Here is a 19,912-nt window from a genome sequence, read left to right as displayed (position 1 = left end):
CTGGAAACCCTGCTGTGGCATCTCCTGAAGGCTGCAGGCACAGATATGTTCACGCTTCTGCCATCGTAAAACATCACTCAGGTAGGCACTGAAAAATGCAGCATTAAACCAACAGCTGCCGCTCATCTGCTTTATTGTGGAAGTAATTTGTCCTAGGGGCTTGACCATGCCCATCAATAAATCACACCAGAAAGCTGAAAGACTTCAACTACGTCCTTAATCTTTACAAGGGAAAACTGCCTGATTCATACCACTATTTCCAGAGAAAAACAATGGGACTGTTTCTTACTAACTACAGAATCATAAAAAGAGAGAAAAAAGTTGAAGCAAATGTGTAACTAATACAGCACTTAACTTTCATGGCTTTTCTGTTCTATTATCTTTATTTGCTGTCCAGTGCTGCCCTGTGTGCAAATAGAGTATTATAACATAGCAGGGTGGAGGAGTAAGGATGGATTAAAGTGTAAGTTTGGAGCAAAATGGAACAGGAAAAGTCTGATGTACTGTGAGGAAATGTTTGATGTATTGTAAAGGGGAAAATACTACCAACGTTGAAGTGCTCCTGCGTTGAAGCACACCAAAGGCTTGAGCCAGCCAGTTTTCATCCAAGTGCTGTTCCTACTCTGAGTTGTACAACATCTGTATGAGTGCTACAGTTGCATCTAATGAAAATAGGTGTTGCAAACATATATCCTGCATGGGTTGCTGAGAGTAGATCACTGGGCATCTCCTCGTTGCCTCTGAGTGCCATCATAAGCAGTGAAGAGGATAGTGAGCTGAGCCTTTGAGAGGCTCAGCTGATAAGCAGAAATTGCCCATTGTGACTTCTTGATTGCAAGTGAGTAAGCAATCCAGTTTGGTCTAGACTGGGGAAGGCTGCAAGGAGATTGAAGTGTTTTAATAATAAATATCAAGGTGTGGCCCCAACTTACAAGGAGGTATCCTCAGTAGCAAGACTTCTCTACATGTTCGTAGGCCTCACCACAAGTTTACTGAATGTAAATATGGCAGATGCTTGTTGTTTGCATTAAGCTTTTACTATTTTCTCAATTTTTTTCCCTGCAAATCAGAGATTATTGATACAATGATAACTATTAAAGTCTCTGGGTCATGTACAAATTCCTTGAACACTGAACAGATTACTGTACTTCTTCAGAAAAGCCAATGAATTGCCTTCTTAGAGGAAAATGTGAATAATATCTGCTACAATAGTGCACAGTTGATTTTAGATGACCTTTAATAGCTAGAAGAGGCATGGATCTGTTTTACGAATATTTCTTGTATCTTCCATCTTAACGACAAGAGAGAAGAGCAGAAAAGGCAGTGGACAAGAGCTGCTGCTGAAGCCTTGAGTTATCCACCTTGGTGATGAATCCTCTGGAGATTATTTTTCCTATGGTGAGGGATGACATGCCTTTTGCTGCAATGTCTGAAGAACAATGTTAGTTGCTTTTGCTGTGCACTATCATGCAGAGAATGAAATAGAAAGCTTTGCTTCTGCTATTGTGGTGGCTGTGTTTGGGAATAGATTTGACTATGAGCAGATAGAACCAGTTCTAAGGCAACAACAAACTATCTTCTGATGCTTGGGCTTTCCAGTGCAGCTTATCAGTGAAACGTAGTCATGTTCTTTGGTCAGTGAGGAGAAGGAAGCAATTTAGTCACACGAAAGGAAGATTAGATACTAGAACCACTGAAAACACTCAGAGCAAAAGAGATGTCATGAAATTTTGGATGTCAGCTGTTCGGCTGTGAAAGTGAGTGACTTGCTTTTCTAAAGCAAACTGGAAATGCAAGGAACTGAAAAGCTTTCTGTGGTGGAGTTACCTTTTGCTAGTATCCTCTCCTGGAACAAGCACAGAAGTCTTTGGCTGCTGGGAGGGTGGATCGCTCTCAGGACCAAATCTTAAGCAATAGGCCATGCCTCTGTGAACTGTTTGAGGTGAAGAGCTAATCCAAAGAAGGCATAAAAATATCCTTATTTTTTTCCCAGTTCAGTTTCTGGCATGTAGTTGTCATGGTTTCCAAATCTAGCTTAAGAAAAAAAATACTGTAGGAAAATCAAGTTTCTCCAACCACATGGAAGGGAAAACAAGGTACTTTAAGCACTGTGTCTACTAGAAACAGGATGCAGGCATCCACTATCTGAGCATTCATGGCAGACTTGGGAATAACAGAGGATTTATTTATTTTTTTAATTACCATTGAATAAACAAGGAAATTGCATTTTGAAAACTCATGAGGGATGCAGAGCAGTGACGAAATCAGATTTAGGGTTTCTTACCCATACACAAGCAAAAAAATCTCTGGATAAACAAGATGTAAATGACCATGCAGCTGCTGTAATAGGACAGACATCTGTGCCACAAAACAGTCAAAAATCTTGCCGTCCTAAATGAGGGTTTTGCATCTGGAGGCCACAAGATTTACCTTCACCCGAGGAAGGGAGAACTGTTTTGTACACTATTGCAAGCGGTAGCCCAGTACTGTCACAAGGTGAAGTACGTTGTCTGTACAGAGACAGTGATGTCCCAAAGAAAGGCAGCAGCCATAGCATGTAAAGGAGAACAAAGCAGAAAAACAGAAATTAGAAGTAAAGAAATGAATTTGGAGATATGACACCAGTGAGTCAGTGTGTCACCACTGAGTTAGTTTTGCACCGAGTACAAAATCAGGCACTCAGAAGTCAGGAAAGGGAGAAAACTGAGCAGAACAAAGCTCACTTTCTTTTTCTAGGTTGTTCAGAGCTGCATTCCTCCACTTGAGAGACAGCGCTTTTAATTAGCTAGGTGGATAAAGAAGTGGGGAGGGCTGGCAACTTCTCAAGCTGCTGGAGTCAACCAGATCTGTATGGGATGCACAGCCTAAAGACCATGTCTCCCTTAGTTGCCTCTGTCACATTGTTTTGGTGACATTTCTTGTAGATCTGATGAATGGAGAGTTCAGGCTGACACTTTTTATTGAGCCACTTTAAGTCAACCTGACCATATTTTGCTTTAGCTATAGTAGCTAAAACTGAAATCCTTACAGACGTTGATCAGGGACTGGCCTTTGGTGTGAGATCCCCATAAAACTGCCTGAACTTTGCACATTGCTGAGAGACAATTGCTGCCTGTCAGACCTCACAGACTGATCTGGTAATTACCTAGGGCCCTTATCTCACCTTCTGCACCATTATTGCTTTGGTCAGTTACCCCTTGTACTACCCTGCCTATGGGAAAAGAGTCTTAAGGCTTCACTTACACTGCCTCTGTAAATACATGGCTTCTTCCAGGAAGGCTGAAGCAGTTCCTATCTTTAGGTCTTCTCAGAACTGGAAGCAAAGCTGAAAGTATTTAATCTTACACAGCAATTATTTTTCTCTCCCTGTCCTTTTACGTGTATGTATTCCTGCACACATGCATGTGCATATGTGCACACAAACATAGAGATGTCTTGGTTTAGACAGACTTGCTTCATAATCCATAGCTTAACATGGTTGAATACAGAATTTATATGTCTGAACTAAAAATAAAGAGAGAGGAAACTTAATGCAGTGATGGTTATCGTAACAGCCAGCTTTCTAGTTCCCATTTTGCAGCCATGGCAGTGGACTTCCAGAGAAGACTTAATGCAGTGCACCACCCTGTCCCTACAGGCTGACAGGGAGAACATCTCTAAAATGGGACAAAAGCAGATTATGTGCTAGGTCTAAAACAACAACAGCAATAACAGCAAAATCATTCATCTGGTTAAAATGAAACCAAGGAATTCACCTGGGGACTAGTGGAAATGATGCCAGGTCCAGCTGGTCAGGCATGGGCTGCAGCAATAATTTTGTTCAGGTTATTGAATCCCAAACATTAGCATGTAGCACTGCATCTTACTTTAGCATCTGTAGTTCCTCAGAGACTCTGAAAAATGACAGCCTAGCTGGGCTGCTCACCACACACCTCTGCAATAGCAAGAAGATATGAGCCAGTACCTAGCCATGTGAACCACTCCAAACACAGGTGCATCACAGCTTTTGTCCATCACACAACTTTTGTTGAAAGAACTGAAAGTTTTGGCTTTGCAGCCTTCAATTATAGAAGCATGTGGTTTAATCTATAAACTCACTGAGGAACCTGTTTACTTTGGTTAGAGTGTCTGTGGTTAAAAGTTGTAAAATGACTGCAGCGTAAAATCTCATTTGCAGGTAAGCAAGAACGCTGCAGACTTTTTTTTTTTTTTTTTCCACCAGGAGCCTGCTTGTAACCTATGACTGTATTAGAATAGCTTCAGTCTCATGACTGTGTCACTTCTAATCATTATCTTAATCTGTATCTGCATAACCTTGGAGACAATATCCTAGCTTTCTTGCTGTTCCCTGCTCAGTTAATCCTTCTAAGCTTCTGTCACTCAGATTTACTTTTTGTACATTTTTCTTCTTTGTACTTCTTTGTTTCTCTTTCTTTCTTTCTTTTCCTTCCTTCTTTCCTTCCTTCCTTCCTTCCTTCCTTTGTCTTTCTTTCTGTCTTTTCTTTCCTTCTTTCTTTCCTTCTTTCTTTCCTTCTTTCTTTCCTTCTTTCTTTCCTTCTTTCTTTCCTTCTTTCTTTCCTTCTTTCTTTCCTTCTTTTTCTTCTTCCTTCCTTGTTTCCTTCCTTGTTTTCTTGTTTCCTTGTTTCTTTATTTTTGTTTAACATATAGTCCATTCGTTCATTAAAGCATTTGACTGGTTATCACTGAAGTTTTGGCACACTGCATTTATTGGGTTATAAGAACTAGCCAAGAGGCAAGACAACACAGTTTTGGTCTTTGCTACATTACCACTGAACATTGATAGATTTTTCTAGGCACTATCTGCCTCTCTTTCCCCTTTTGAGGAAAGAAAGTCCAGGGCACGTATTTGTTAACTGGAGCTTGTAACAGAGTAGATTAATGATTTGATTGTCATAACATGAGGCCCAATTTTAAAAGCACGTGATTAACTTTAAGCACTCATATTCCCATTCAAGTCTGTCATTATTCCTTTGCTTAAGTGCTTTGTTGAGGTGGGTCCTGAATATGAAGCAGCCCTGTGCTATAAAATTAATTTCCTGAATGCCTCTCTGCCCCAGGAGCTTAGCTGCTTTGCTAGTAGAATCAACACAGGGAAATTATATACACCATGCATGAGAATTAATAGTGCTGTGGATGTGACTGGTACCTGAGAGAATGACTATCAGGAGAAAGAGGTTTCAAAGCAAAACTGAAAAATAACAAGCCAAAACCAACGAGCTCTACATCTTGTTGGGGATCATGATCGGGTCAGGTCCGAGGAGACATGCAATATCTGAGAACTTGCAACTCTGAGAGCAATATCCTGCATCATGGAGGCTGGGGGCCAGGAACTGTCAGATGTGTTATGATGGTGGGGCTGAGGGGGCCATGCGAGGAACGGCAGCCCCACATACCTCACAGCTGGCCCCTCAGAGGGGCAGAAAGCCTACAAGAAGCCTGAACAGCCAGTGAGCACACATGTGGCTGCTGTGGGGGGAAATGCCTCCTGTTGAGGACATCATGGAAATCAACCTACCTGCACCAAATCTATAGCTGCAAAAGCCATATCAGGGACCAGACACATCCTCTCAGCTGTGGACCTCTGGGCCTCTAGTGCCATCAGGGCATGGATGGGCCACTCTGGATCCCACTGCATAGCACTGACCTCGTGGGAGGGAGCTCAGGTACCACTGAGCAAGGTCCCTCTGGTCACTGCAAGGAGCCTGAGGGGCCAGTGGCAGGCAGAGCCAGGGAAAGCCACAGAGCTAAAGTTCATCTTCACTCTTCTCTTGCCATGGTGGTTAAGCAAGATGTCCCCTCTCAGCTGGGAGCAAAATTGAGCCTGGAGAAATGCAAAGGGAAGATACTGAGTAGTGTCTGTTAACTAAGAAATTATTATTTTATGCTACCTGAGTACCTGATGGCCTTAGGGAGCTTGATGGGGTAGATAAACTATAACCATGTGCTTTTAGAATTGGGCCTTATATCATGAAAAGAGAAGAAAGGGAAGGGAAAGGAAAGGAAAGGAAAGGAAAGAGAAAAGGAAAGAAAAGAAAAGAAAAAAGAAAAGAAAAGAAAAGAAAAGAAAAGAAAAGAAAAGAAAAGAAAAGAAAAGAAAAGAAAAGAAAAGAAAAGAAAAGAAAAGGAAAGAAAAAAGGAAAGAGAAAAGGAAAGAGAAAAGGAAAAGGAAAAGGAAAGAAAAGATAAAAGAGAGAAGAGAAGAAAAGAGAAGAGAAGAAAAGAGAAGAGAAGAAGAGAAGAGAAGAAAAGAGAAGAGAAGAAAAGAAAAAAGAAAAGAAAAGAAAAGAAAAGAAAAGAAAAGAAAAGAAAAGAAAAGAAAAGAAAAGAAAAGAAAAGAAAAGAAAAGAAAGAAAAGAAAGAAAAGAGCGTTTTACCTCTTTTACCTTCTGAAGGCTGGGAGTGCAGCCCTCTGACCCTAGCTTTTACTTCCGATGTCAGGTGTTTCATCCTCTCCTTATTTTGCTGCATTCTGTTTCTGGCTTGACTGTAGCATCCACCTTTTGGGGGGATGTGTAAGTAAGACTTGATGACAGGATGGAGTGCAGGTGTACAAGAGGCCTTTAGTTGGTTTTTGTTTGTTTGTTTTTTGGTGAGTTCTTACCTGTTTTGTCTCTCTGCTTTCTTGGTCCATGGTGAATTTTGGTGAATTTTAGCGCAGGGACAATGCAAACATCTTTCAGGGCCCCTTGTCCCTCCACTCCTTCCCCTCTATTCCACAGTGCACTTACAAGGGAATACAAAGAACAAAATTCTGGAAAAATCTAAGGTTGTCTCTCTGCCTCAATGGCTAAATTGAAGAGACTGAAGGCACAAAAAGCAGTACAGATAGTATTATGTTTAGAGAGAGGATTTTGTGGGGGATTTTGTCCTCTCCAGGAGCAAAGTCTCAGTGTCTGAATTAGTTGAGATTATCCTGCATTTTAGACATGGTATCTAAGTGCCTGGTATCTTTTGTGTGAATCTTCATTAATCTTTGTTCTCACATGTTCTAGGAAGTAAAAAAAAAAAAAAAAAAGAAAAAAAAATAGGTGTGTACGAGTTTTCACAATAGTCAGCTAGAGAACAGACTCACAGTGCCCAAGTACTGAACAGACACTTCTGCATTTCCTCTGGCACCCCACTTGTATCCTTGCCTTTTGCATCTCACCCCATAGGCAGTGAGCAAGCCAAGGGATTTTGGTGCTGCACCCCCCCAGGTTGTGTGGGCACATCACTGAGGCCACACCGCCACCAGTCCTGCCCATAGACCCTCATATGTGGTCACAGCATTCAGATGGGCAGCTGTCCCAAATCTGTCCTTCAGCTGGTACCTGACATCTTTGCTGTGAAAACCAGAGGAAGAGCTCAATGCCTTTGCTGTATAAACAGATTGGCAGAGTTATGACTGCAAAACGCCCGCAAAAGCGTTTTGCAGGCATAACTGCAAAATGCAGTTTGCATAGTGTGCCTACATATGGACTATTTTGTCCTTGAAAGACAGTGCAGAATTTCAGCAAAGTTATTTTGCAGTTTTGAAGAAAAACACCAAAAACCATACCATGGCCTCACCCAATATTTTTGACCACTGAGCAGGGGCTCACCATGCTTGTAGCGTCCCTCCAGGAACGGGCACACAGCCCTGTGCCTGTGGGATCCTGCCTGCCAAAGCCCTGAATGGGGACTTCTCTTTCTGGCCAAGTCCCTCATATCCTGCATGATGGCCTCGAGCCTATTTGTGCCCAAACACCCTGTCTAAAAAGGGAAAATGATATAAATTCAGCAGTTGCAGTGCTAAAATTAAAATTATCCTTAAAAATCCTTATTATGGCTTAAACAAAAAAAGAGCCAACAGGTTTTGTATTTGCCTTTTGCAGTTTCATAACAGTCATTGCTATAAAATAAATTTTATTGCTTTTTTAGAGGAGCTTGGTATGAGGACTGTTTTTCTACAAGCTTGTCTCAAAATCTGAAAAAACAACAACAACAACAAAAGGTATTAAATATATGAGACAACCCACTGTAAGGTCTGTCAGACATGAAAAATTTGGGAGAGGAAATGATATGGTCCACCTGAGTATCTCATTTCAGCTCTGTAGGAGATGGGACATGACACTGTGTTTAGTGTGAAACAACAGATTTTTCTGTGCAAATGTTTTTGTAGGAGCATACCGTTTTCAGATGTGACCGTATCTACAGAGAGACTAAAAAGTGTGAAGACAGATCTCGGCAAGATGGTTTCTCAATTTCATGCGGGAAACAAACAGCCCCTCAGCAAAAACAGACATTTCAAGTGGTAAATGCTGTTTGAACAGATGTGCTCATCATTGTGTCTTCTAGAATAAGTGGAAAGCAAACAACTTTTAGAGTATTTAGCATAACAAGATTACAAGGTGGACATTTTCTGGCATTATGTAGGCCTGAGCAGAAAGACATGTACTTCACAGTCCACTAAATCAGGAAATTTGGTATTTTGATGCACATACTAACTGGTGAAGTCAGGTAATTGAAAAGTGCTGAAAAAGATGAATGTGAAAAACTCTTTGGGGGAGTTCATCAAAACCTTCCATCAGTCAAAAATGGGATTAAATTGGTGTTACATAAAAAAGTTTAATTTTGTTACATAACAACAACAGCAAAACCCTCAGATGAGGGGAGGAAAGACAGCAAAAGGAAGAACATGAAGTTTGAATTTAGGTCTTAATGTTCTCACTCCTGCCTTGTGCATTTGCATGTAACCAGAATGGTCACCCAAGCCATGATCTTTCATCTGACACTAATTTTTTAGTTTTCAGACATCACCTGTGCCTCCAAGGACTGAGATGGGACAGAAGGATGTTGTGGACTCCACTTCTGCAAAGCTCAAGAAAGAACTGGAGTGGCAGGTGGAGGAGGTAGGGCACTACAGTTTGGAGGGGGCTCCTATGTGTCTGTGGTCAAGCAGATGCACAGTGTTGTAGTTCCTGCAGCTGATTCATGGTGAAACTGTGGGCAAGTCACTTGTACTCCTTTGGTCTCACTGCAACTGGCAGAACTTTTCAAGCTGATTAAAAATGGATTTCACCCTCTGCTTCCTGTGCTTCTGGGCAGAGAGGGAATATGCACACAATCACACATCAAAATGCTTATCAACAGCATCACAATAAAAGATAACCTGTAAGGTGAGGGGATGTTTACCTCAGCTAATTGCAAAGAAGCAAGTACTCTGAAAATAAAAAAAAAAAAAAAAGTTTTATTTATGTGCTTTTCAAATGCTGTCAGCTTCCTGACAACTAAAGGCAACCGGAAAATATGACCAAAATATATTTTAAGGTACTTGAAGACTTACTTTGAAAGCAGCCTTCATCTTTCCAATGTCATTAAACAACACTTATTGCTATCTTAATATTTCAGGCATCTTTCGAAAATGAAGTTATGTCCTTGATTGAAAGCATAACTAAAATTGCAGTTCTTGTAAAGACACGCCTTCAGACATTTTTTACATTTTCGTTCCATTTTATTTCATAACTAGGCCTCACAGGGAAACTTTCTGTCGTCTTGAACAGAAACTTGTAAGTCTGAAGAATCAAGAACGCTTGTATAAAGAAAATGGAGGAAAAAAAATTACTTTCCACTGCATTGTTTCTCTTTCAAGCATATTTTATTTTAATTTTCAGATTTCTGAATTCCATGAATATAAACTTCATAGGCATCAGCAGGTTCCTTGTTTGGAGGACATAAGACATTTGAAGGTAAGTGGTTTAATAACAACATATCCTGCTATTAAAGCTTTGAGAAAATCTGTAATATGCAGACTTTACATTTTTACAGGATGCACAGAAGTGTTCAAACCAAGACATCCTTATTTCCCAAGGGCTAGTTAACTTACATTAGAGCATCTTTTCTGAGGAAGAAAGCAAGTGAAAGATACCCTGGTTAGTGATTAAGCCTGAAGTAACCTGTGGTATGCAGGGCTCTTAACCAGGGCTGGTGTTTGGTACATAAGATATTTTACCCATGGAAGGAAAAATCCAGTTCCTCTTCTAAAGTCTCTGCAGTTTAGACAGATGCAGAAGAACACTTGAGACCAGAGTTGCTGATATTGGTAAACACAATCAAGAGGACTCTTTTTTTTTTTCCCATTTGGCTGGCTATTCCATTAGTTCCCACATATATCTGCTGTAAGGAATCAGTTGTTGGCTGAATGCATGAATGCACACACATGCATCCTTCCTCTATCTTCCTTTGATTGTAAAACATCCACAAATAACTGGCACAGGTACGATTTGATTCATCATTTTCCGAGAGGAATGAAACCAAATGTCATAGTTAACATTTAGAATGCCTATGGATGGTTATTGAGACATGCAAATCTTACAGCATAGCTCGTGTTTGGTTTACCATCTTGTCAAACCTGTGACTTCTCCCTCCGCCTCACCCTGCCCAACCTTACCCCCTCCTACCCTTTTCTTGTGACAGGTATGTTTGCAGAAGCTGATGAAAAGGATAGAAGAAAAGGAAAGGGACATTATAAAGGTATCAAAATGCCCTTATGTAGAAAGAAATATTCATGAAATATGAAGAAAGAGTGTGAGAGTCTACGTGAAGATTATTAACAGTTTGTTATGTTTGGACTCGGAGCAGTAAAGGTTGTGTTGCCGTACCTCTGTGATGCTTAACTTTACCCAGACATAGGCCCACCAAAGATTTTGCTGGCTGTCACTGGCATGACAAAAATCCCCCATCATTGCTGTCACTGATGCTGGGATGGCATAAGACTTGGCTTTCAGATGAGTCAGAGTGACTTTGAGTTTGTGACTTACTCTTTGTGGTTGCTTCTGAAGCTGCCCAAAGTGCATCATATATTATTTGCTCCTGTCACATGCTTTTGTCCATGAAAGTATGGGTATGGGTATGGTGGTATGGGGTACACCTTTCTTTCACAAATAGCAGTGTAGCTGACCAATTTTCACCTGTGCATTTTCCTAATCTCTTATTTTGTGGGCATAATAATGACCCTATACCAACAAGCTTTCTTCTCCTGTTTTACTACAGGAGCATGTATTAACACTTGGGTAGCTAATACCTTGGTTGGTCCCTCCAGTGGGAGGGGCTTCAGATTTCTGAACATGCTGCTGGGATTTGAATTAGCTTCTTGGAAAAAAAATCCTCTATATTCCATCAATCATCATAAGACCTTGAAAAAGCACTATGGTAAACAACATTGACTGTTTTGACTTTCAGATTCCATTTCCTACCTCTCTGCTTTGACTGGTTGATACTTTCTTTTTGTTCAGTATGAATAAAGATTATTTTTTCCCAGCAAATCAATTAAGTACAAGCACTTGTAATAACAAAGTCTACAGCAAAGTTTTGAAAGACTGCATATGCCTGCTAAGCTACAGAAAAGCAAATCTTTTACTGAGGAGGGGCCTCCATAAACCAAGCTGATTTCATTTATGAGTCAGCAGAGCCATGGGATCACAGAGTAATTCAGGTGGGAAGGGAACACAGGGAGAGTCTCTAGTCCAACCTCCTGCTCAAAGCTAAGTCCAATGTGCTTAGGGCTGTATCCAGATGGGTCTGCAAAAACTCCAAGGACAGAGCCAGCACAGCCTCCAAGGCACCTGGAGAACCGCCTTGGAGGCTTCCCCTGAACTCACTCCAGTTCATTGGTATCCATCCTCTATTGCGGATGATCCATTATCTGCGCATGGTCTAAAGAACACTGAATAAGAGTGGATAATCCCTCCCTTCGAGCTATGGGCTGTGCTCCCATCCATAGAGGCCAGATGCTGCTGGCCTCCATTGCTGCCAGGGCACACTGGTAGCTCACACTCAGCTCCCTGCTGACCATCCCCAGGCTTTTCCTGTGCTGACTACCTCCTGGGGATGCTTTCATGCTCAGGACATTCTGCATCCCACCAGCTACTGAGCTCACAACCCATGTGTTTGCATTAGTTTCTACTGATATTGATTAAAAATCATCCCACAGCTTGCTCCTGTGTAGATCCTCTGGGGCCTGCTAAAATAGTCATGCTCCCCCAAAGCCCTTGTCCCGGCATGGACACCAGCTTCGGCTTCTGTCTTTTATCCCATTGCCTATTTTTACCAAAAATAATTTCATTCCTATGAGATTTCTCTTCATTGCTGATATCAGCCACAACTTCTGAAGCTAGAAAGACTGTCAAACACGCAGTGTGATCACATAATCCTCACTTCTGATAAATGTTTGATGGATAGAAAGTGCTTGTTTATAGCTTTTTAATACAGTCTATTTACCTTAAAATTTTAACCAATGCTACTGTTTTAATATTAATGCTTTTCCCCTAACATGTTATATTTGATTTTGTTGATTTTTAGGAAAAAAGAGAAATATTGGAAGAACGAGAACTAGTCATACAACAGGACAACATCTTAAAGGTATGACATCCTATTACATATCACAGTACATTTTCTTTCTTTTATTAGACCGGTACCATTCAGTGCTAGCCTTTTGCAAATTTAATTACAAAGCTGTAAAACAGCAAAGCAATAGAATGAAATACAGTACAAGTAAGAATGCAGGGAGTTAGTCTGCTGTTAGTTTCAGGAATAAAAAAAAAATAATGCAACATTGAGAAATTTTAGTTTAGAAGTTTTGCAGACTGTAGCCAGCAAACCAGAAACTATGCATTTAAAATGATTAAGCTTGTATTATAGGGAATTTAAGTCATCAAGAAAGTTACTGTAATCCAAACTAATACTGGGAGGGCAGATTCCTGTAGATTTCTATCAGAGACAGTTTGGGAGAGGAGAGTAAGGTATTTCCAAGGACAGCAGTGACGCAGATCGCATGCTAATAAGCTCTGACTTGACTTTTATTTCGCTCTAGACTGATGGACTAATATTAAGAATGTTTACTTTTCTTTTGAACTTTTAAGGACATGCAGATAAAAATAAGCCACTTAGAAGAACAGCTCAAGAACTCCGAACTAATTGGGTTGTAAGTATTAGCAATGCCTTCTATTTTATTTGATAGTATCAAGAATATTTCCACATCAGCCATACCTGAAACATATGTTATTGATTATAAGTTAATACAGTTTATGCAGTATCAAACAAGCTCCTCAAATTTATATAGACTATCTTCTTTTTCTGTTACCTAATCATCCAACCACAGAAATGCAAATTACGTTTAGATGTGGAAAGTCTCATCACACTCTTAGCAGATTCCAGGAGCAGCTTATCTTTTCCTCAGAATAGACAAATTGCAGAGCATATCCTGGTTATTTATTTCAATTACCTTTCTGTACCAGGTTCATATTATTACTTTGCAGAATAAAGAGCAAAAACAACAGCTTGAACAGCAGCAGTAAAGGCTGCAGCTACACAGTTATTTTCAGAGAGTTATTTTCAGAGCAACAGCTCTCTCTTCTTAGCCAGAGTTCAAGTGTCATTAAAATCATGTCCTACCATACTACTGGGCTGTAGTTGCCTGTATGTAGTGAGATATATAAAATCTCTGAATTTCAAAACACCACATCCTCACAGCATGATATAAATACAGAGACCAGCCCATGTGCGTTAAGCGCTAGGCTTTTCACTCTCACTCTTCCCTTTCTCCACTGTTCTACGGTTCAGAAATCCTCTAAATTCAGTAAATGTGAAGGATTAAGTATTCCTCCTAGCTATCACTCCCTAATTAAGCACAAAGTATGAAGTGCTGGCAGTAGGTATGATCTGTTTAAAAACTCCTCTTTCAGTCATGTGAAGTGATTTGAGACTCAGTTTTGTTCTCTGTGTTCTGAAGAGTAATGACATTAAGTATGCATCATATGAACTGTAACTACAAAGGCTGAAATATAACATAAGGTTTAAATTAACAAGATTTTTTGAGGTGATTTTTCAGCTCCTCTGCTGTTTACACTGTTAGGGCTCTCCCACACCTAATGGGAAGTTCAGATGCTCTACTTTTAATTGCTGTAGTGTCTCCATCAGACAAAGTTGGAGGACATCACAGAAGAAAATACCAGATCCTTTTTCCCACGTTGCTGCCATGGCAGTGTACGTTTAATGGGAAGAATCCAGAAATACTAATGCTGCTCTCCTGCAATACAATAATCTAAAAAGTGTTAGCTCAATGCCAATGTTATCCACTCTTACTATTGTGTGGGTTCTTTGGGACTGCAGAGTTTTGTTTGTTGTCCAAGAGTGGATGAACCCACAAATTCAGTTTCCATACAGTAATTCCTAAAAATTACCACAAAGTAAATGAGTTCCTAATCTAGGAGCTTATAAATACATGAGAAGGGACAATATCTCACCAAGAGAAGTTTGGGCCTCTCTGTAAGTAATTGTATAAAATGCAGCAGAAGAATGTATAGCAGCCTTGAAATAATACTGAGAACAACTAAGCAGATGGTCACTACTTTTTTTTTTTCTGATTACAGAAAACTTTCAAAGCAATTGCGGAATCAGATAGAAGCCTTGGGAGCAGGAGGCAGGTAAAAGAGAAGGGATGAAAAAATACTCAAGATAAAAGGCATGTGATTTGGTGGAGGGAGAAGTTTGAGCAGTCTGGCAATAAAAGCTGACAAGAAACAAAATCCTGGTTTTAGCCTGTTAGCACAGTCAGCTGGTGTCAACACTTGGCCTGGAAATTCAGCATGTGCCTCTCCTTGTCTCTGCTGTTGCTCCTGAAGGATGACTCCAACCTGGAAATCCTTACTGCTTCCCCTTTACCGAAGGTGATGCTGGAGAGAAATGGTTTTTGGAATTTGACTGTCCCCAGACACCATGCTCTTGAGGTCTTTGCTCATGCCTAGACAAAGCAAAGTAGAGATGTCCAACATGAAACATAGCAACATGTACTTCAAGAAAAGAAGGAAACAAAACAAGACCAACCTAGAGACATGAGATTTAAGATAGGCAGAAATGGGAGGAAAGGAGAATAAAATGTTTCTTATAAAGTTCTCAAAGGAAATTCTTGGTTGTGCCATCAGTCTAGTCTTTACCCTTTATTTGTTGCTCTGCAATATTATTTTTAATGAAATTCCCTTTGTAATAAAAAATCAGTAAGAAAGTCCTCTCCACAATCCAAGCATCTGTTAGGCTGCAGCTTCTACTCTTGCTGTAGTTTCATTGTCTTCATTAATGAGCATTTTTTTTTTTTTGCACAGGGCTGTGTCAGGTGCAATTTCCATTGGTGTTTCTTTTTGCTCTGCAGCCAACAAGAAGAGAAGGTGGACAACTGCACAAGCTCTCCCACTCAGAAGACAACCATGGTGAAACAGGTTAGAGAAAAGAGCATTACACTCCTTACACCTGCTCTTGCAGGGCATCCTCCATCTTTCTCTGTTCCAAGCTGGAAACCTCCTTGTTTCATAAGATGTGACTCATCTTTGAGGTTTTCAGCCCCAGTGGTTCCTTATATCATGTCAGCCCGTGTCTTGGGCTCACTACTCCACACTCAGTTTTGTTACTTTGCATCACACTTAGAATTCTTCAATGTTTGTCCTAGAAATGAGAAAAATTCATTTAAAAGTGATTCGTGTCTCTTCTTTCCCTTTCTAGACCCAGACATCAATGACTGGCTACCTAAAAAAATTATCTTCATGTCTTAGGTAGGTGAAATATTTTCAATGCTTGCACATTTGGTTAGTTACACCTACAGCACCATGGTGTTGAGATTATTCTGACTAGTGCTGGAACATCACAGGAGAAACAGCACAAGCAGGGAAGAGAAATGTGCTGCAAGAGCAGAGCTGTTCATGTGTGCAAGCTTAGTGGAAAAACATTAAATACTGAAGTAATTGGGGTGCAGACTGTTCTGGCCCTTGGGTATGTTTAGCTATGAATCTGCTCACCTGCCAACTCTGAAAATGCAGCACTTGCAGCTGGCAAATGTCTCCTTCCCTCAGCGTGGGGAAAGGGAGGAAAGCCTAAAGTCTGGGCATGTGGTTCTCTCCTGGGTACGCTGTTGTCAGCCCTCCATTAAACCACTTCTCTGCAGTACTTCCCCCATGAGATGGATCTTGAGAGCAGCTCCTCATGGAAGCAGTTCTCCTTTCACCTGCCTGGACTAAAGTAATGTGGACTCCCTGAGCACCAGGGCAAGTGATGCCACCTCTCTATTTTCTTAGTCTTGGCAGAAGGTGGTTTGAAGAAAAGGAGATATTAATAGATAAAATCTTCGGTTAGTTATCTTGTTGTCACCATAGAACTACTGCTGAAGGTATTTATGTGTATTTCATTAAGGCCGTTGGTGTTAGAGTCACCAACTATTGCTCATTTGCTTTGTCCCCTTACATCACTCCAGCACCCACAGGAGTGTCTCCTGACATACATTTGCCTCTCCATGGTGGTTTTATAAAAGGAAAACAACCTTCAATTTTCCTCTCTGTGGTAGGAAGATTTGGGATTGATCTTGTAGGTAGTTGTCCAGAAAATGGATCAACTGTTGTTTCCCCTCCTGAGGATGGAGAAGCATTTTTACTACTGCATGACCAAACACAATTGGAAAGTGCTTCTGACTTGCTTTATCAGTGAGGCTTCACTTCCATTTAAATCTGTGCATTTTATTGTCAGGAAACCGTTAGTGCTAACACAGGGCATTCACCTGTGGAATTAATATTCCAAAAGGAACAGGTAGAAACACATAGGGTTTCTTTGAACAAAACAATGGAAAAGCTGTATTAACTGAGCATGGCTGGGCTCACACTGAATGATACACATTTCAGATATGACCTCAGGCAAATTTCTTCCTTCTAGGCTTCAGTTCCCCACCTGTAAAATGACAATAGTTTTATTTTTCTCCATTTTATGTCCTCCTCATGTATTCACACCACAAAACCCTTGGTGGCAAGAGCTGTCGTTAAGTATTCGTTAATATTCGTGTATGTCGTAAGTATTCGTTATTCGTGTATGTCGTTAAGTATTATACTTCTCACTGACGGACTACGTGGTAATATTGCCAGCAACAGGAAGGGAGAAGTCTGCTTTGATCAGGGCAAAGAAATACAAGATCAGATACTCCAATAGGCTTTAATTTTAATAGAGCTGTTTTGCAGTGTCTCTATCTTTTCCTCTGTGCACTTGTCTTCCTTGTTACAGGAACAGTTTGTGGCAGATTGGCAGGCTCTTGCTACATTCTGGCTGCTCTTTTATAGTACTGCTTTTATTTTACAAATACTTATCTGATTTTACCTGGACATGTTGCCTACTGAAGAGCATCTCCCAGAAGTACTTCAAAACTTGTGCATGGCCACATTAACCCTAGAAAATTTTAAAGACTCCACACTGGGCTTCTCTATGGTTGCTGTGTTGCTTCTATGAAGACCCCACTTTACAATAAAGCTGTCATTAATGCTGAAACCACATGGTGATGTCCGTCTTTCCTGTGTGAACTGCATCAGCCCCTCAGAGGAAGAAACTAAATACCGTGTACCTCAGCAAGAGGGTGTGTGCTCAAATGCATTCTGTTGTTTGCTGCTGGAGGTGGGTCTGAGATGCAAAAATTGCTTCAATTTCCACTTTCTGATCTATCCCCCAAGTCCCCAAATGTCCTGCCCCTATCAGCACAAGCATGAGAGATGGAAGTCTGTAATTAAATCTAAATAGGATCTTCTGTTGATGCAAATTAAAATGACCCCATTTTAAGCAGAGCAGTGATAACTGATAGGAGCTGAAAATCTATTCTAAAAAATGCCACTTGCAGACAATTGACCTCCTTGCTGCCTAAAAACAGAAGACGTGCAAATGGCCACCCTTGTCCACACAGAGCAATACCACTGCACAACCACAGCAAGCTGCTCATGAAGGATGTTAGGTTTCCACCCTTGTTTACAGTGTAGGGACTATCTACAGCAAGCCCTGGTGTACTTTGGAAGTATCTGTTTTGCACAGACTGCGTGTGTGACAGGACTTCAGATTTCAAATGCCCTGCATGTATTCTGTGTGCTTCACTGAGAGGTCAGGCCATCCCCATCCACCACAGCATGCAGAAGGCTTTGATCAAGTTCTCACTGATCCCATAGGACAGTTATTTGTGCATGCTTAAAGAAGACTTCCTTTCAGGCTTGGCTGCCTAAGGACCCTCCATGTCCAAATTTTCTACTCTCCAGAAAGCAAATCTGCACCATCCATCTTTGAATCAGTAGGCTCTCTTTAATCACTGTGGAAAACACACTACATGGCAATGTCGTATGAAAGCGTTATAGGACATGCAGATTGTTTGTCCTCATTACAAATTTCCTTGCCAAATATCTAAAAGGAGACCAGGATGGCTTTACATACAGAAGATGTGTCTACTTCTGGGTTTTAAAAGGATGTCGAAGTGCTCCAGCAAGTATCAACTGGTATCACTGTTTCCAAGCCTTGCTGATAATGTTCTTCTCTGCGTCTTCCTAGTTCACCGCTCCTTGGCTGCATGAGAGCTGTGGGACAGTCCTGTCCAGCTGTGGTTACTGACTAAGTCATGCAACACTGAATTAGAGGTGCTGAAGATTAAAATATCCCAGAAAATGGTTTTAACTTCCTTCTTGTGTTATCTCCTGGTGCAGATATTTTTGCTCTTTTTAACCGATTAGGAGGAGCATGAAAATTGTTCCCTAATAAGTCATTATCTTGCAGGGCTGTCTTGTCATATGCCCAGTTGCTTTTCATGGGAAGTACCTGATGTGCAAAAGGAGCTGAAACACCAAAAGTTGGGAAATCAAATACACCAAATGTTTATGATGGAGAGAAAGTGTGCTGAAAGCAAAACATGACAGCAAAATGTCCTGTGTCTATGTAGAAAATGGGAGTTTTCAAGTTTGAAAAAGAAAATTCACTAAAGCTATAAAGAGGAAATAGGACTGTAGGAAGCCCATCTTATGAGATGGAACATCTGTAGGAACTGGTGGAGAGCCTCAATGTATGACAAACATCTGTGAAAGTCTGTGAAAATATCATCTAACTGACATGAAATGTTGCATGCTATATTTTCTGCTGCTTTCTGCTTTCCTGCATGCAGCTCAGGGCATGCCTTTAACACAGGCACTCTGTGTCTGACTCCCCACACAGCACAGGGCTCTTGTAACCTGAGGGGAAATTTGGAAGTGTGCTCTGAGAGGAACATCTGTGCTTGTCTCCATTAAAAAAAAATGTCCTAAGCTTACATTATTTCCTGTAATTGCCATAACCCATCAGTTGTGATCCTTGTGATAGAAGTCATTAATAGAAGAAAGTGCAGTGGGAAATAATTTTAGTACTGTTGTTCAGCTCTGTAAGTGTGAATCTTTGTGGCCAAATGATGACAGAGTTTAAAACACAAGATAAAGCAGCATGGCACTTGATGGTGACAGGAAAGAAAAGAAAAGAAAAGAAAAAAGAAAAGAAAAGAAAATAAAAGAAAAGAAAAGAAAAGAAAAGAAAAGAAAAGAAAAGAAAAAAGAAAAGAAAAGAAAAGAAAAGAAAAGAAAAGAAAAGAAAAGAAAAGAAAAGAAAAGAAAAGAAAAGAAAAGAAAAGAAAAGAAAAGAAAAGAAAGAAAAGACGTTAACAGCTCAGCTTGCAGCTGTGCCAGGTGGAGTGGGCGGAAGTTGCTGCAGGGGGGGCATGTGTGGGCAATTGTAGAAGTACAGGAGAGATCAGCTCTCTCTTTGCCGCTAGAAGCCAAAGTAGTCTCCCTGTGTGGTCAACTGTCAGCTCTTCCTTCTCTCCTTGGGCAGGAGGAAAGGAACTTTCTGTGTCAGCCCCACAATGCCATGCTGGATGGGACACATGGAAGTATCTCCAGGATCCACAGTGGAAGTGGTAGTGAAGGTGCTGCTGGGAGCTGCCTTTTGAAGTCTGGTAAATAGCTACAGATGCATCTGCCTTGATTTACTGGATCTGCTGGAAGGTCTCAGTTGCCTGGACCAGGGAATAATACCATTCTTTGATATATTGTCACCATTATGCTGGTTGGGATGCTCA

The 19,912-nt window shown here is 40.7% G+C and overlaps 1 protein-coding gene across 4 annotated transcripts; it reads left to right on the top strand.

The window, feature by feature from the left end:
* The first annotated feature begins 4 nt into the window (after window positions 1-4).
* On the top strand, window positions 5-17,347 carry LOC121064357. 4 transcript variants are annotated; one of them, XM_040545694.1, is made up of 12 exons: window positions 5-81; window positions 1,304-1,398; window positions 8,162-8,293; window positions 8,786-8,891; window positions 9,654-9,728; window positions 10,456-10,512; window positions 12,340-12,399; window positions 12,900-12,961; window positions 14,409-14,462; window positions 15,185-15,251; window positions 15,532-15,581; window positions 17,071-17,347. In XM_040545694.1, the coding sequence occupies exons 3-12, from the start codon at window positions 8,232-8,234 to the stop codon at window positions 17,228-17,230; spliced, it is 753 nt and encodes a 250-aa protein (XP_040401628.1). In that variant the 5' UTR covers window positions 5-81; window positions 1,304-1,398; window positions 8,162-8,231; the 3' UTR covers window positions 17,231-17,347. The 4 variants fall into 4 exon arrangements, with proteins under 4 accessions (XP_040401628.1, XP_040401627.1, XP_040401630.1 ...); XM_040545693.1 differs by lacking the exon at window positions 1,304-1,398; XM_040545696.1 differs by lacking the exons at window positions 1,304-1,398; window positions 8,162-8,293.
* Window positions 17,348-19,912: the final 2,565 nt, after the last annotated feature.

The sequence above is a fragment of the Cygnus olor genome, chromosome 2, assembly GCF_009769625.2.
Source record: "Cygnus olor isolate bCygOlo1 chromosome 2, bCygOlo1.pri.v2, whole genome shotgun sequence".
NCBI lineage: Eukaryota > Metazoa > Chordata > Aves > Anseriformes > Anatidae > Cygnus > Cygnus olor.
Note: the sequence above shows the minus strand (reverse complement) of the source record. Positions and strands in the feature narration are given on the sequence as shown.